The 15,781-nt window shown below is 39.7% G+C and overlaps 1 protein-coding gene across 1 annotated transcript; it reads left to right on the plus strand.

Moving 5' to 3' along the window:
- The first annotated feature begins 172 nt into the window (after positions 1-172).
- On the plus strand, positions 173-14,669 carry LOC133524462 (uncharacterized). The gene is made up of 13 exons (XM_061860500.1): positions 173-1,223; positions 1,938-2,096; positions 2,964-3,085; positions 3,428-3,572; positions 3,990-4,214; positions 6,095-6,239; positions 6,601-6,710; positions 8,610-8,804; positions 9,529-9,715; positions 10,051-10,166; positions 11,119-11,292; positions 12,167-12,271; positions 13,607-14,669. The coding sequence occupies exons 1-13, from the start codon at positions 1,146-1,148 to the stop codon at positions 13,703-13,705; spliced, it is 1,860 nt and encodes a 619-aa protein (XP_061716484.1). The 5' UTR covers positions 173-1,145; the 3' UTR covers positions 13,706-14,669.
- Positions 14,670-15,781: the final 1,112 nt, after the last annotated feature.

A 15,781-nucleotide genomic window follows, 5' to 3' on the forward strand; every position in this document is an offset into this window, starting at 1 on the left:
GTCCTTACGTTTACAGCCCGTAATTGGGTAGTTTACCCTACACGCGTGACCACTAAACCAACTTGCATTTGTGGTATAAAACATTAGGTTATTGAAGCAGGGGTTTTAAAATCTAAATAACCCTTATGTCCGTTCATGAACATCTACGATGTTATACCTGAGGTATGTACCAATCTATAGAAAATATAATCTTATTAAATTGTTTCTCATAGCAGAACCTTGGCTGAAACTATCCATTGTAAACAAGAAAAATCGTGCGAACATTGCCGCCTTTTCAATTCAGTAGAAATTTGATTTTATGGTTCACTTAAATACTAGGCACTAAATACCTAGTCGGTAATCGTATCTGCTCATAAATGCACATGGTTTCACATTCACGATCGTCGTTAATCAAGTAGACCTGGATCATAAAATGCTGTGCATTTTGCCATCACCATAAATTTTATTTTAATGGCTGAAACTATCACGCCATCGACCAATTGGTCTCTTTTGCAATCGAAAGTGAACTTTAAATCGTTAGCTATACAACTCATAGTGAAATAATTGAATTTAAAACTATTTCTGTCAGTGTAACATCTATTTCCATATTTTGTCAAGCTATTTAGGTACATTTTTTTCTAAATAAATATGTTGAAAGTTAGGTTAGGTACAGTTACAGACATTGTCGGGCCATTTAAGCTAATTTGATTGTCAAAGGTACTAACGGTATGAAATGTCCAATGTAAAGTAAAATGGTTCAATCATTAAAGTCCGCGACTGTAAACAACACGCAACATGCCTAATTTAGTGTTTCCTATGTACAACGGTTGAGAGAAATGCATACGACAACAACGCACGACGTGGAAAAAATATGAACGACACCTTATGCCATGTGACAACTATTTCAAAATTAACTGGATATTGCTCAAAGGTTAAGTGGAAGACATCCCTGAAAGAGATAAGTACTAATGATGTGCCTTTGTACGAATGATGTGTGTTTTTTTATATTATAAAGTGATGTAAGTACTACTACTATTCGCTACTAAAGTACTTCACTTCGAAAGAAAACTTTACCGTAACTAAGTGATACCGTGTAGTTTAATCGATATTGAAGTTATACAAATTTAGACAAAGCTCCGATGTGTCTGATTCATTAACATGGAGAAATGGGGCTGTTGAGCAACACTGGGTTGCTGGCATCTGTGCCGCAGAAGTCTACAGAAGCTTCTAGAAATACACAGCAGGTTGGTATAGATCTATTTGAGTATAGGTAGGTATAAGAGGATCGCGTAAGTTTGAAGTGTCGAGTGTTTCACTTCGGTTGGTTGTGCTAAATTCGAACCAAGATAAGTTGACAGCGATTTTGATAGCCCAGACGGTGCACGGCTTATTTTAAACGTCAAACTTCTATGAAATTATGACGTTTACTTGACACTTGCACCGTCTGGGCTTTCATAACCGCTGCCAACTTATCTTGGTCTGACTCTAAAAAGTTATTAACGGCCTAAGAATATAAATGTTTAAATCGGTGTTTAAGTACCTATAGTTGAATTGATAATTTTTAATATTGACCTCTTAGTTATTTTAGTGCCTTGTCGGCCTTGTAGTAGCCTGTTGTGATGAAATCTTGATAGGTTACCTAAGTAAATACTGACACTGACACAACTGAATTGTTACCACGTTCACTGCGACACGTGCAGGATCGATTTGTTAGGTAAATTAATAATTTCCTCAGCAAATGCGACAGACAGTCTAAAGGCGAGATTCCAGTGTGCGGCAAATTCAGTACGTTTTTGTCATTCAAGTAAACATTTGTGCCGCAAACTGGTGGAATCCAGCCGTAAAAAACAAACACTTGGCGTCTAAATATCCAGCCTAGATGGCACTAGGTATGTTTTCTGGTTAACTGCATGTCAACTTTTGATTTAACCGCTAACGTTCATATTATCGGTTTCCAGAGTCCAGTAGAGCTGAAATGCTCAGTGACGCCGGCGCCGTTCATGCTCCGGCCGTACGCGGGGCTCTACAACCCCTTCTCACACGGCTGCTCGGTGCTGTGCAACCACCCGGCTGATACTGAAGCCAAGGAGTTTGTGAGACGCGCTAAAGACTCATGGGTAAGGACTTTTTATATTATTATTATTGGAGTTTGTGAGCCTTTGAATGCCACGTCGACCAGGCAGTGATCTATTGTGACAGCCCTTTAAAGTTTATCACTAGTGCCCGTTGAATCCAGGAAATTCCAGATTCTTTGGGCCGTAATGTTCTGTACCTCATAAGGTTGCAATACGTGCCGCCCTAAGTGGGTACTTCTTTTTGACATTAGTGGTCCACAGGAAGAGAGCATGTGCATTGCAGTCTCCTCTGACGCCTGGCAGAATCTGCACGTTGCATCTTGTTTCTTTCCAATTTGAAACATGTGTTTGTTCAACTTACAGTGTCCAGTCAATATTCTGGTCACCGCGCAGGCTTTGTGTCTTTTGTGCTCTAGAAGCTCCTTAGCAGTTTTGCTGTTGAGACCTTTGATTAGAGCTTTCGAGTGGGTAAGTATCTTATAAGCTGTCTTAAAATTCCAGAGCAGAATTAAAGCAATTTTGCTTGACATTTAGCTTGAATATCTTAAAAAAAAGTTGAATTGCAACGCGGCGTGAGCTTGGCGAGACGTGCGCGCAGCGAATAAGTCTGTTTTTTTTTGTAATATTTATTGTACTTATATGCCATTCACAACGACCAAATGAATTTTGGAGCAGCCAAGAATCAACATCACCAGTCCACGACCCAATCTCATAATGTAAAAAATAAAATAGGAATAGAATGAACCTAATTCAATATTACGTAGAATTGGGTACGATACCTATTTAAAACCCGTAAGTAATAATTGTAATCTGACCCAACAGCACCCACCTAAAACACTTTCCCTAATAGAAATAATATAGGTAAGTGAATTTATAATTAGGTACTTATCTAATATTGTCTGTTTTCAGCTACTGGAGGGCAGAACACATTGCTTCGGCGAGGACCTGAGCAAGATCCAAGATTTGAATGGCCCGGATAAGGATAAAATCCGAACTCCTCATGACATCGTTACAGAGGACATGTTTAGAAGGTGAAGAGCCTCAGTAATGTTTCTACCTTAGTCTGATATTGGATCTTTTTAGTCCTACTTCCAAACGGAAAGATTCCAAGTAATTTTAATATTTAACGAAAATGCTGGTTATGAGGCGAAAAAACTTTACGAGTAACGTTTTTCGACAAGACTACATTATGAGGTGGTGAATTCAGAAAAGGACTGTTTGGGTAGGTATAGGTTTCTAAAGGGTCGGCAACAGGTATAATGTAGCAGTCTTCTTGATGCACGCGTTCCATAACTACGGCAACCGCTTTCTTTCAGGCGGGCTTGATTGCCAACTTACCACCACCATAATATTTAAAAAAAAATTGATTCCAGATATACTGAAACAGACTCGCGACCACTGACGCCCGCTCCGACCCTCGCCAGCGGCAAGTCCAGAGGCTCCCGAAGATGCCTCACCCCCGACCAGCCGCATCACAGAACCACCATTGTTCTAGACCTAAGAAGAAGTCACAGCCAGGTATTATTTAATCTTAAACCTTGTCAACGGTATTAAGATCTTCCTTTACCGATAAAAGACGTGGTTGTACGTTGATTGCAATAGGTAGTAGGATAGTGTCCAGTATCTACTGGGGCATTAACGTTACCACAGATTTAGGATTAACAACGTTACTGTAGAGCTAACACTTTTGCAATCGTTGCACAAAGAAAAAATCATTATTGTACTAAAACTTATAGGTTAGGTAATCTGCAATAGCCCATGAAGTGCTCTAACCACCATCCGAGTACTAAATGCTTCCGTTGCGAGTACAAGCATTACCTAAGCATCACATCGGTCACATTAGTGACATATTAACTTATCGCAATAGACTAAAGGCACAAGTTATTTTATCTTATGACAGGGTAACAAGCGACCAAACATCATTCTTCCTTCTAGGAAACTTTATACTACCACGGCTACACAACCTCCGACATGACAGCGGGCCATGGAACCAGCGCCACCAACGACCGCTCGCTGCCATCTCTGAGTCTTTCTGAGGGCGCTCACAGTCGCCTCATCAAGGGGCAGTGTGAGCAGCTGCCGCCGCTGGCGTCACCGCTTGTGCTGTCCAAGCGGGCGCCGCTCATTAAAGAGAGTGATACTAGTCGGGAAAATAAAAAGGTACCTACACTTTCGATATTAAAGGTTGTTCGCATCGCATGACACGATTGGGCGCGCTCTTATCCCCAAGGAAGCCAGAGGTAGCTAGACCACTTCAGACTTGATAGCAGGCTGCAATGCAATAGTGCCACCAACGACCGCTCACTATCATCTCTGAGTCTTTCGATCACAGTCGCCTCATCAAGGACCAGTGTGAGCAACTGCCACCCTTAACCCTTAGCTTGGTCATTTGTGCTGTTTAAGCGGGCGCCGGTCATTAAAGAGAGTGATCCGAGTGATACTAGTCGGGAAAATAAAAAGGTACAAATTTAAGGTTGAAGATTGGTCGCATCGAATGGCACGATTGGGCGCGCTCTTCTCCAAGGAAACCAGAGGTAGTTGCAACAGTTCAGATATAATAGCAGGCTGCAAGAGTTGCCACCAACGACCGCTTGCTTCCATCCCCGATCCCTGAGTGTTTCAGAAGGTGCTCACAAGCACCTCATCAAATCAAAAGCTCATCAAAGGCCAGTGCGAGCAGTTGCCGCCGCTGGCGTCGCCACTTGTGCTGTTCAAGCGGGCGCCTGTCATTAAGGAGAGTGATGCTAGTCGGGAAAATAAAAAGGTACGGTTACAGGTTAAATTATTGTGCATCGTGCGCGAGGTGTCATCGGGGACCTTGTCATCCGCGTGCGTCAGTTGACGTTTTTGGTGGTTAAGCAAAAAGACAAGTCTGTTAACACTCGGATTTATGAAAAAGTTTTTGAAGCTGAGATTAACTATGATGACTAAGAAGTTGCTGAGAGTAAACTACTTCTAAATGGTAGGTACCTAACTCGCTGGCTACCATTAACTCTGTGCACTATGCCACAAAATAACTGGTAGAGAATGCCTCATGGCATTAAGTCCGCCTTTTGTACTATAAGGTTTTCTTTTGTGCAATAAAGATTAAATAAATAAATAAATAACCCATTTCCGAGATTGCCTGATGCCCTAACAGCAGAACGGGAACTAATAAAAAGGATTAGATACTCGTACTTAGATAAAAGTCAACAAGAATTATAGATAGTTCAGGCACTTTTATAAATGTCAATGCCACGTGTAGTTACAAACAAGGGGAATAGGTAGATACCCGGGCATTAAACCAACGTAACTATTAATAAAATGACGTAAATGTTTAGGATATTTTCCATCCTCTTCAAAAATTACTAGAGCGTATATTAAGCTGATAAGAAGGTATAATCAATACCGTCTCTATCACTTTACTTCCAACTACACAGTAAAACAGTCCATCTAAAGCCTCTTTTTACGCGTATAAAGATGTTGCCTTTTCTAATATCTAAAACAAAACTGTTACCTTTGAGAAAGGAAAAACCTAAGGAGAAAAATCAGAAGCCAAGTCTTGCAGTCGCACAGCCAAGTAAAAAGGAAAAGAGTTTCTTTATAACCGGTGATAATTTGTACACAGCCAAGCCGAGGCGCGTAAAACGAAGACAATTACTGCCTTCTCTGACTCCAACATCTTGTGACTGTAACCTAATGCATTTGACGAGGATAGTCATAAATTATGCACCTAAGAGTAGGAAGAGAATCGCGTCGAATATAGTTCTATCTATGACTGCTTGGGGCGCGACTGGGCAGAGAAAAAGGATGAAGCTACCGAGTGTGGTGTTGCCTAAGAAGGTGAAGAGAGAAAAACCTTTAAATTATGATAATGACGAGTTCTTTAAGAAACTTGAGGTAATGAAAATATAAGTTCTGGCTGGACAGTTTTTAACGCGAGCTAATTCATGTAGATACTTCTACTTCCTGCTGCTGACTATATCCTACTTTATTTACAGATAAGTGCCTCAAAATTCTGGAGATCTCTTAAGATTCAATATCCGTTTTCGTATTTCCAGAATCAGCTGAAAGCCCTCAAGCTAGGAAAAGTGATTAAGAGCAAGAATAAGACAGACGCACCGCCTGCGTCGCAGCGCTCCAAGTCGGAGAAGGACACCAATGACGGGAGCGAAACTGTTCGAGGCACTTTGGATGGTTCTGGAGGTATCATTAAACTTTCAGCTTCTAATAAGTTCCAAGAGACTAATTGTTTCGAACAGCAGTTCATATGCTTACCCCTAAGCCAACAAGGTTAGGAGGATCTTTGGCGTCAAAGTTCACAATTAAAATTCTAGTCCGAATTCCAATAGCGGTTAGGCGTGCAGCAAATATCATTTAATATACCTATGTATACGACTTGCTTTTTAGAAAAGTCATGAAGAAACCTCCACCTGCTAAGAAATTCAATGGTGTAAAATCTGAAAATCCGCATCAGGTGTGGCAAGTCCAAAGCTCCTTGTATAATGAGAGAAGACCTAAGTCCAGCACTGACATGCGGTGATGATGATGTTTGTTTATTTGTTAGACGGCGAGATCCGCAGGCGCGGCAAGAAGCACCGCAAGCGGCCCACCGGCAGCGACCGCCTCACTTCCGCGGGACTCGCGGCGCAAACACAACAGGATCCAGAAACACAAGTGAATTTACATAATACCTTGTTTATCACTAGTAGCGTATCAGTTTTATTTGTATTTTATTTAGGGTCTGTTAAGCTGTTGCACCCACTGTATTAGCAAATAATAAATTAGGAAAGTTAAACGGTTTTCTGAAAACCGCTAGTTGCATTACATGTTCCGTATAATAATAGTACATTACGATACAAGTGCGAAAAAAAGGAAATTCGAAACGAGTGGTGATAAATTAAAACACGACCGAAGGGAGTGTTTTAAATCGACACGAGTTGCGAATTACCTATTCGCACATGTATCGTATAACGTTTTACAGTACATATGGTCCTTTAAATGTTCGACATAGTAACGTAATATGCTAATATTCGCACTAGTGCGGTAAAGTAGCACCATATGTACTGTAAACATATTTACAAATGTTATGCAATCGGCCAAATACGGTCGGTACGTTCGGCCCTTTATTTTCTGGTTCCCGACCGGTTTTTTTTCTCTCGGTATACCTAACTATTATGTTGCTTACACGTATAAATATTACCAATTTACCTACTTCCTGTAATTCATCACATAATTCAAAGGAGAAAACTACAATACAATGTTTGGCACAAAAATGGTCCTTCGAACCGGATCATATTATAAGTACTTGGTTACGGTCGGAAGCGACGCATTCGAATGATGTGAACTTGTTAGTTTCCGACCGTATAGCCTTGTGCCGCCCATTGTACTCACATTAGGATGCACTACCCATTTTGATGGAATGTCAACCTTCATTGAATACAAAGTTGCTTTTCATTTGTCTCTTAAAATTTTTGAACAAATTAAATTCAACCCAATTAAAAATACAATTAGATTCAAACTTCCTTAGTTAGAATTTTGTATAATGGGCGGCCCGAGGATAGGGTGGTGCAGCAAATTTTATTACATCTCGACCAATGTCACCGTAACATTCGACGGCCAAAAGCTTGGTTGGTCACCGTGAATTACCTACAGCCTTTAAACATACATATATATGACAAAATCTTTTTTTTATTTATATACACACATATCATAAACCCACTATGATGCCTTCAAAATCCGTACATAATGGCCAACATTACGATAAACTAATTTGTTACAACAAATTTATTATCTGTGATAATGTAGTTATTGCTTCATAACTACATCAATATCGATTTGGTTATGCGTTCAAATTTGGAACATCTCTGAAAAAAAAGCAATTCGATTTGACCTTTATTCTAATATCAGTCGAGATGCCTTTTTGTTCGAAATGAAATGTCAATTGCATACAATTTTGACATATCTCGCATGTTAGTTTGTATCGAATGATGCGGAAATAGGCCCCGACTCTAGTTTGTCTCTGAATTAAAAAAAAAACATATACCGCCATTTGACGTACAGTACAGTCTATCTTTTAATTAGTTTTTAAGTATAACATGAATATGTTTTGTTGTTTTTAAGGTAACTATAGCAAAAGTTTCGTGTAAAATAAGCAATAAAAATATTTCGGTGAAGCCACCATATATCCGCGATTTCCGCCAAGAGAACAACGATTTGGCTACGATGCCCCAACTGAGGCTGTAATTTGGGTTAGTGAATATTTCATAGAAAGTTTATAATATGTGTGTAGATGAAATAGTGTATGTAACTGTACATAATTAGGCATTAAAACACTCGTGTGATCTTTTTAAGAAACTCACTTCGTTTATTTTAATGCCTTTTATTCTATAGCAGTCACATAATAGTACGATACAAGTGCGAAAAATAGGAAATTCGACACGAGTTGCGAATTACCTATTCGCACATGTATCGTACAACGTTTTACAGTACCTATGGCCCTTTAAATGTTCGACACAGTAACGTAATATGCTAATTTTCGCACTAGTACGCTAAAGTAGCACTATTATCACCCAGATTGCTGGCATCGGCACAGACTCCCAAAACCCCAGCTCCCGCGGCTCCATAGCTCCGGTCGACGATGACGTCATCGTGCTACCCGTCATCAAACAAACACCAACTAAGACAGACTCTTTCTTAGATGATGATATTCTGAAGTATCTACACAGGGAGGTAGATGAAGAGGCGATTGAAACTGAGTTTGATACTAAGGTACTTATTATTTTTCCTCAAAATTGCATTGAAATGTTGACATGACTTACTCGGCAAATACTACGTATCCAGTGCGATGAGTGAAGATGATATGTAAAAGAGTTTTATACAGCCTTACACACCTTGGCCTGTAAAGCAACCTTCTTATGTTTTTATACGTATCATAGTGACACAACGTCTTTGCATTAAACCATCAAATAGTAGTAGATTCGTTATTTGTTTTTAGCTGTGTAAACCTACGAATAAAACAAATTGATATTTTTTTTATTTCATTGCAACTTTGAGAAAAGCACTATACAAAAGCGAGAAACGGGGTTGCCGGCTGCGTATTTGTATCCGGACTCGCTACGCTCGGCCGACTATATCTACTTAGCATGTAACCCTTCGTTTCCTGGCTTCTATAGTAATGTACTATTGCAAACCCGTGATATCGGGCTGCAAGTCATCAAGGTTCACTAAGAATACAGACTCTTTCTGAAGTATAAAAGTAAGTAAGAAAAGTAGATGAGGAGGCATAACAACTCAAAATTCAAAAAATATTCTGTAATTAGGCCACAAGGGCTATTTCACAAGTCAAAATACAACAACTTGGTTTGATACTAAGGTTACCATTTTTACAATCCCATTGTTCCAATGTGACAAGTCTTTAAATAAACAACACCACATAAAAATGATTTCTTCTTAGATTTTATGTTAAAATTTAACTGAAACGCATAATTTCCAGCGTCGTTACGTGCTAGAGGAAGCACTACGTACCCGGCCAGAGCGGCCGCCCGGCCAGGAGATGCAGGCTCTACTCCGAGAGCTGCAGGTCCCCGCCGTCAGCCTGGGCGACTGGCTTCACATTCCGAGGGTCTTCTCCCGTCAGAGCGCGCAGTTCTCCCTACCCATCGATTCCAATGAGCTGGAGAGTGAGTTAAGCTATGAATCTGTTTAGAACACACTTGACAGGTTCGAAAGAATTTTGGGCCAAACGCAAACCCGCTGTCGACAATTGCAAGATGATGGATGGACACATCGTTTTCGAAGCGGTTATTGAAGTCCTTCGTATATATATTATGTAATTCTAATAACGATAACCGTGTGTAGGTAAATGCTTTTTATGGATAGTAATACCTTCCAAAGGGCCAGTAAGCAGGCAGGTAATAGGTAATAGAGGGTTTGATCCTTGCTTGATCACACTCTTTCGTTGCTATCAAATTTTGTCAATATCATTGTTAACTTCGCATCTCTTATTTCGTTTCAGATATTACTCCTATGCAGTACGCGGCGCGATTCGTAACGCTAAAGAAATCCAAGCAGCTCTTGTACCTGACGGTGCTTAGACGGTTCAGACCTGATGGCTACAGAATGCCGATACAGGTGAAGTATATCCAATATATCCATGTCCAAGTGTCAAGGTATGCCTGATTAATTGACGTAAATGTTAACACTCAAACGGTACAAGTTAATCTTTATTGACTTTATACATATTTGTAATAAAATTTCCTACCTTAAACAGCTGATTCGTAATAAAAGTAAACACCTTAAACAGTAGATTAGTAGCTAGTTAGTAGTAAAATGTAAGGGTTCAAAATACTGCCATCGGGTGAAATCAAACTCCCGAGCTCTTAATTTTGGACCGCGATAAGGCAACAGGAGAACCAAAACCATATAATCGGGCTTGTGAAAAGAAAGGCGTTCATCACTTCTATGAAGTATGGCCTAAGATCGGTTAGCAACAAAATTAGTAGCTGCACATCACTTCTTTTCGAGGTAGTTTTAAATACACAGCAACTAATTGATGGAATAATATACCTCCACCATTACCGATTTTTAATTGTCTTAATAGTTTTAAAACACGGCAAGTGACACCTTCTACAGATTCTACAGACACAATACTTTTCTATGTCTAAACTAAAATGCAAGATCCGAAGGCCTCACGCTGCGGCACGCGGGTTAACAACTTTGGAGAATCCAGAGCTAGAGATTTCTTTTTCTGAGAAAATAACATGATACTTCTTTTCTAATTCTGGATTTGACGAACGGTCTGGCCTAGTGGGCAGGGACCCTGCCTATGTAGCCAATCGTCCCGGGTTCGAATCCCAGTAAGGGCATTTATTTGTGTGATGATGATGAGCACGGATGTTTTTTTCTCAGGCATGGTGTTTTCTACGTATATACGTATGTATATCGTCATCTAGTACCCATAGTACAAGCTTTGCTTAGTTTGGGGCTAAGTCGATTTGTTTAAGATTGTCCCCAAATATTTATTATTGTGATTTATTTATTATCTGGTCATTTTACTGTGCCATCGGCTTCTTTAAATTTCCAGGACATCGAAGCAGGCTTGACGCTCATGATGGGTGGCATCCTTTCCACAACTCAAGTGGAACAGTTCCGCTCCATCATGCAGTGGCCAGGGTATAAGGAAGAGGATATTCCGGACGAGATCAAACTCACTCTAGAGGGGTATAGGGAGCGGAGAGCCTCCAGAGATAGTGAGGAGGTAGGCATTTATAGTTTTTCCATTTGGTAAAAAGTGCATTGCAAATTAGTTATTTGAAAGTTAACTATTGATATATTTATAATTTGTTCCAAGCAAAGTTGTCATAGCGAAGTGGCATGTGAGCGATTTAGAGCCAGACCAAAATAAAGTTAGCAGCGATTTTGACAGCCCAGGCAGTGCCAGAGTTATTTTAAACGTCATATTTCTATAGAACTATCACGTTTACTTAACACTTTCACCGACTGGGCTATCAAAATCGTTACAACTTAGCTTGGTCTGACTCTATCGAACGTGTACGTTGCCCGTTTAAATAGATAGATAAAAACTTTATTGCAAAACATTATCGTGCCAAAAAAAAGTTTATCTCTACTCGTATACCTAATATGAATTTTCTCAAATGACTTTTATGCCTAAGACAAAACGAAGGCCATGCGGTTCCTTTTGTGCGAGCGGTGGATTTACATTTTGCTTTGTAATAATATGAGCGCTCGCGTACATTTGAGGTGTCCGATCGTCCTACATTACCAAAACATGTTACATGCACATAGATGTGAACTTTAAAACCACCTCTATACAGCCGCTTTTTAACCTGTCGTATGTGTCTGAGTTAAAAAGTTGTAGGTTCAAGCCTCGGTTGTGCCATATAGAGCAAAAAATCATTTGCGAAAAAAATACAAAAAGATGGCCTTAAAATGTGGTCCGGATCCTAACCACGCACAGACGAGAGGTTAAACGACATTGTTGCTTTGGTACGCGCTCAAAAAAACGGGAGTCCACCGCTCGCACAAAAGAAACAATGGCTTTTGTTTAACAGATTAGGGTCTTAGGCGTACAAAATCATTACCTTCGGTTGGTAAAAACGTTATTTCAACAGTCAGATGTGAATACGTTGAAGTACCGCACTTGGTGCGGCCTGTGCGCCATCTGCGAGCGCATGTACGGCAGGTTCCCGCCGAGAGAAAAGGATCCGCCCGACGGGGTACGTTTATTCTAGTCTGGACGGCCTTCCAGCCTAGTCAGTAGTGACCTTATCTACAAACAAAGACAATTGAAATAGAGGTGGATTGTCAAAGAAAACGTTGTAGCCACGTAAATTTACTGCCATCTTTCGACATATGATTAAAACTTCTAGAACGCCATTTGACTTTGATCACGGAGGAGGAGGTCCTGGTAAGGACATTTATTTAGTGGTTTATATTTGTATAAATATTGTATATATCGTCGTGTACGACCCACACCGCAAGCCTTATTGAAGTTACTGTGGGACTAGGTCGATCTGTGTAAAATTGCCCTATAATATTCCACAAGTTCCATAATTAACTCACCTATGGTGAACCATATTGCGATGACATAAGAACCACCGGCGGTTAGTGTTGCTGTCAGATGTCCACACACTAGTACCGCACGTGGTACCTTTGCGCCATCTGCAAGCGCGTGTACGGCAGGTTCCCGCCAAGAGACAAGGATCCCCCGACGGGCGAGTCTGTTTTATAGGTTATATAGGTAGACCTTATGTCATTGCAATAAAGTACACTTTGCTAAATCAACGGTTAGTATACCTAGGTTTAACCTATATGTAGTTATTTGTAAATTTCGTTTTGCTGAAGTCCCGAGCTCGCCATAGGTTGTATAGGAGGCGTCCATTAATTACGTAAGACATTTTTTTTAGAGGATTTTTTGATATTTGTGATATTTGCCGAAACTCCCTCTCTCTGATATTTAGTAATATTAGGCATGACCTCCTCCCTCCTTGATATTCACGTAATTAACTACTCCTAACAAAAGCGAGCGTGACTCTAATGCAAACTCTTGAGCGCAGCGAGGGACTCAAAAAGCACGGTGGGATCGAAATAATTCTTCGCAACCCTTAGCCAAGGCTTCCCAAACTGTACGCCGCGGCGCCCCGGTGCGCCGTAGACAGTAAAAGGGGCGCCGTGAGGCAATCCTCCGCACCATGTTACCTATCTATTTCGAATAGCCTGGCTAGTTTAGGGCGACGAGATTTAATTTTAAACTTGCAAGTGAACTGAAAAAATAGGGAACTCCTGCATAGCCCTTTTAATAACTCTTTATTACAACTACAACGATATCTGAAGCCTCTCAGTATTTAGATATTTAAAAGAACAGGTATCTAACCTAAAGATTTAAACATAACTAGGTACAGTTACGTCTGAAAATATTGGTAAAAAAAAATGTGCCACAAATATGTATACACTACCTTAATAAATGGGAAAGTCGTGTATACATATTTTTGGCACATTTTTTGTACCCATATTTTCAGACGTGACTGTATAATGTGTATTTATTTTTACAGATGGAGCTAAGCGACTTCACCTTGGTGGAGACTAAGTTAGCCATGCTGAAAGTCGACGCCGGCTTGATAGACGTTCTAAATACTATCAGGGTGCGATAACTGCTTAAAAATAAGTTTTGTAAATATATTTTTAAGGTTATTTTATCTATTTTGATACAAACACAAATAAAATACCTACTATGAAGTTAAGTTTTTTTTCAGTCCACATTTTTTTGTTTCATGGAACATTAATATTAAATTAAAAACATTTATTTCAAGTACCATAATTACATAATTAAAATAGTATTTACATTAAACAAACACAAACATTAAAATTTAAAACATTAAGGTTGCCCTGGTTAACACATTGACAGCCGTCTATTTCTCAATGTTAATCACAGTGCTGCCTGGCGTATGAAGTCCGCAGCAAAATGCATTTTTTTTTATGCAGGATAGGCAGGCGTTTGACCACGATCACACATGATGGTAAATGATGATGCGGTCTACGGTGGAGCACGCTTACGAATGAGATACCTATTTACTCTAGCCTTGAAGATATTCAGATTGTACTCATGCGGAAACGCAGACTCGGGTAGGGCATTCCACTTCCAACAATAATATACAATACACAGGCAAAACTTGTCCGCAATAATTTCCAGGACGCTGTTGGAGTTGGCGCGCTCGCGTCGCACCAGGGACGCAGCTCGCAGGCGCATGGTAGCTTTAAAACACGCCAAATGCGCCTCCGCAAACATCCCCGATGCGACGCGCCCTAAACGCATTATTATTAGTGTTGGTAGGAACTCAAGTCTTTTGAGTCTAAATTAAAGAACTCTACTTGTTTTTACGAGACTCAGAGCTTAAAAAACTTCAGTCTTTTTAGTCCCGATTCGAGTCCTGTATTGAGTATTTTTTAAGCGCAACTCAAAAGGACTCGAGTCTCCGAATAAAGACTGTCGACAATTTTATAGGTTTTACCTAAACAGCAGTAAAGGAAATAGGCGTTATCGTATGATTTATGTTATGTACTTCCATGAATTTTACATAAAGACAACGCATTTCGAAGTTATTTGTAAAAAAATTACAAGTTCTCCGAAAAGGACTCTACAAAACACTGGTCTCTATGAAAGTTGAAAAGAACTCGAGTTTCGCCTTAATTATAAGTCTGAAAAATTGACTCGAGTCTTAAAGCAGAGGACTCAAAGGACTCGAGTCTTAATCAACACTAGTTATTATACTGTAGGTACTTGTAGGGCCCATTTGCAATGGGGCCATCCATTTAGCATTACACTGATGGCAAAGGGCCCATCCATTGTAAACGAACTCTATTCGCTCCGTGCATGACTGTGGCGCCTTCCTAGTGTGTGGGACATATCGTCAGGTGACAAGCAAAACTCACTAATTACCACCACAAGTTCCAAGTTCATAGCCATAATGAGCCATATTATAACTAGTATAAGGTTGATTTTTGTCATTCTTTTTTAGTAATTAGTGAGTTTTGGTTGTCACCTGACGATATTGCTTATTTGACAGTTGGCAGTTAGCCATGTTATTAACCCTTTACCAGGCTGACAGTTCAAAAATGACAATCGAATGTCAGTCTTACTTAACGAAAATTATGGAAGGTAGAGTTAAGGAAGAGGGTTGTCGTTGAGATTCAAGATGGCGAAGACGTCTCGAGAATATTTTTTTGTGTTTTGCTCATTTATGTTGTTCAAAGTGTAGTATTGATAGCTTATTTTGCAGTGAACTATCCTGGAAGTATGCAGTTAATGAAAAACTAATCTTGAAACGCGTTTAACCATGTTTTAATCAACATCCGGCAATCCATCGTGGCTTTTAGTAAAGTCCAGCTATCTCTTTACTAAAAGCAACTACCGAACAACGTCATGCTCTACGAGCACACTTAAAACCAGAGACATGTCAGTCGCTTCTTAAAACTTACAACGAAACTTGACATTGGCAAAATCATCATAGATTTGATGGAAGCCATATTTTAAAAGAAGAAGAAGAGTTAAGGAACGCAGGGTGTGTAATGTTTTTAATAATAACAATTTGCGAAATTTCATTTTTCATAATTTGAATTGCATAATTTTGATATGCAGAAATTATGATTTGGTATAAAAACAAATACAATAAAAACGAATTGCATAATTTCGAAAGTAATTATAGTTTAGTAGCATAGTAATGTATTTG

This window comes from Cydia pomonella, chromosome 13 (genome assembly GCF_033807575.1).
Source record: "Cydia pomonella isolate Wapato2018A chromosome 13, ilCydPomo1, whole genome shotgun sequence".
Lineage (NCBI taxonomy): Eukaryota > Metazoa > Arthropoda > Insecta > Lepidoptera > Tortricidae > Cydia > Cydia pomonella.

Coding starts and splice junctions, on each gene's coding strand:
- LOC133524462 (XM_061860500.1), top strand. CDS start 1,146: ATGGGGCTGTTGAGCAACACTGGGTTGCTGGCATCTGTGCCGCAGAAG. Junction 11,293..12,166: donor CCTCCAGAGATAGTGAGGAG/GTAGGCATTTAT, acceptor TTATTTCAACAG/TCAGATGTGAATACGTTGAA. Junction 12,272..13,606: donor AAAAGGATCCGCCCGACGGG/GTACGTTTATTC, acceptor TTATTTTTACAG/ATGGAGCTAAGCGACTTCAC.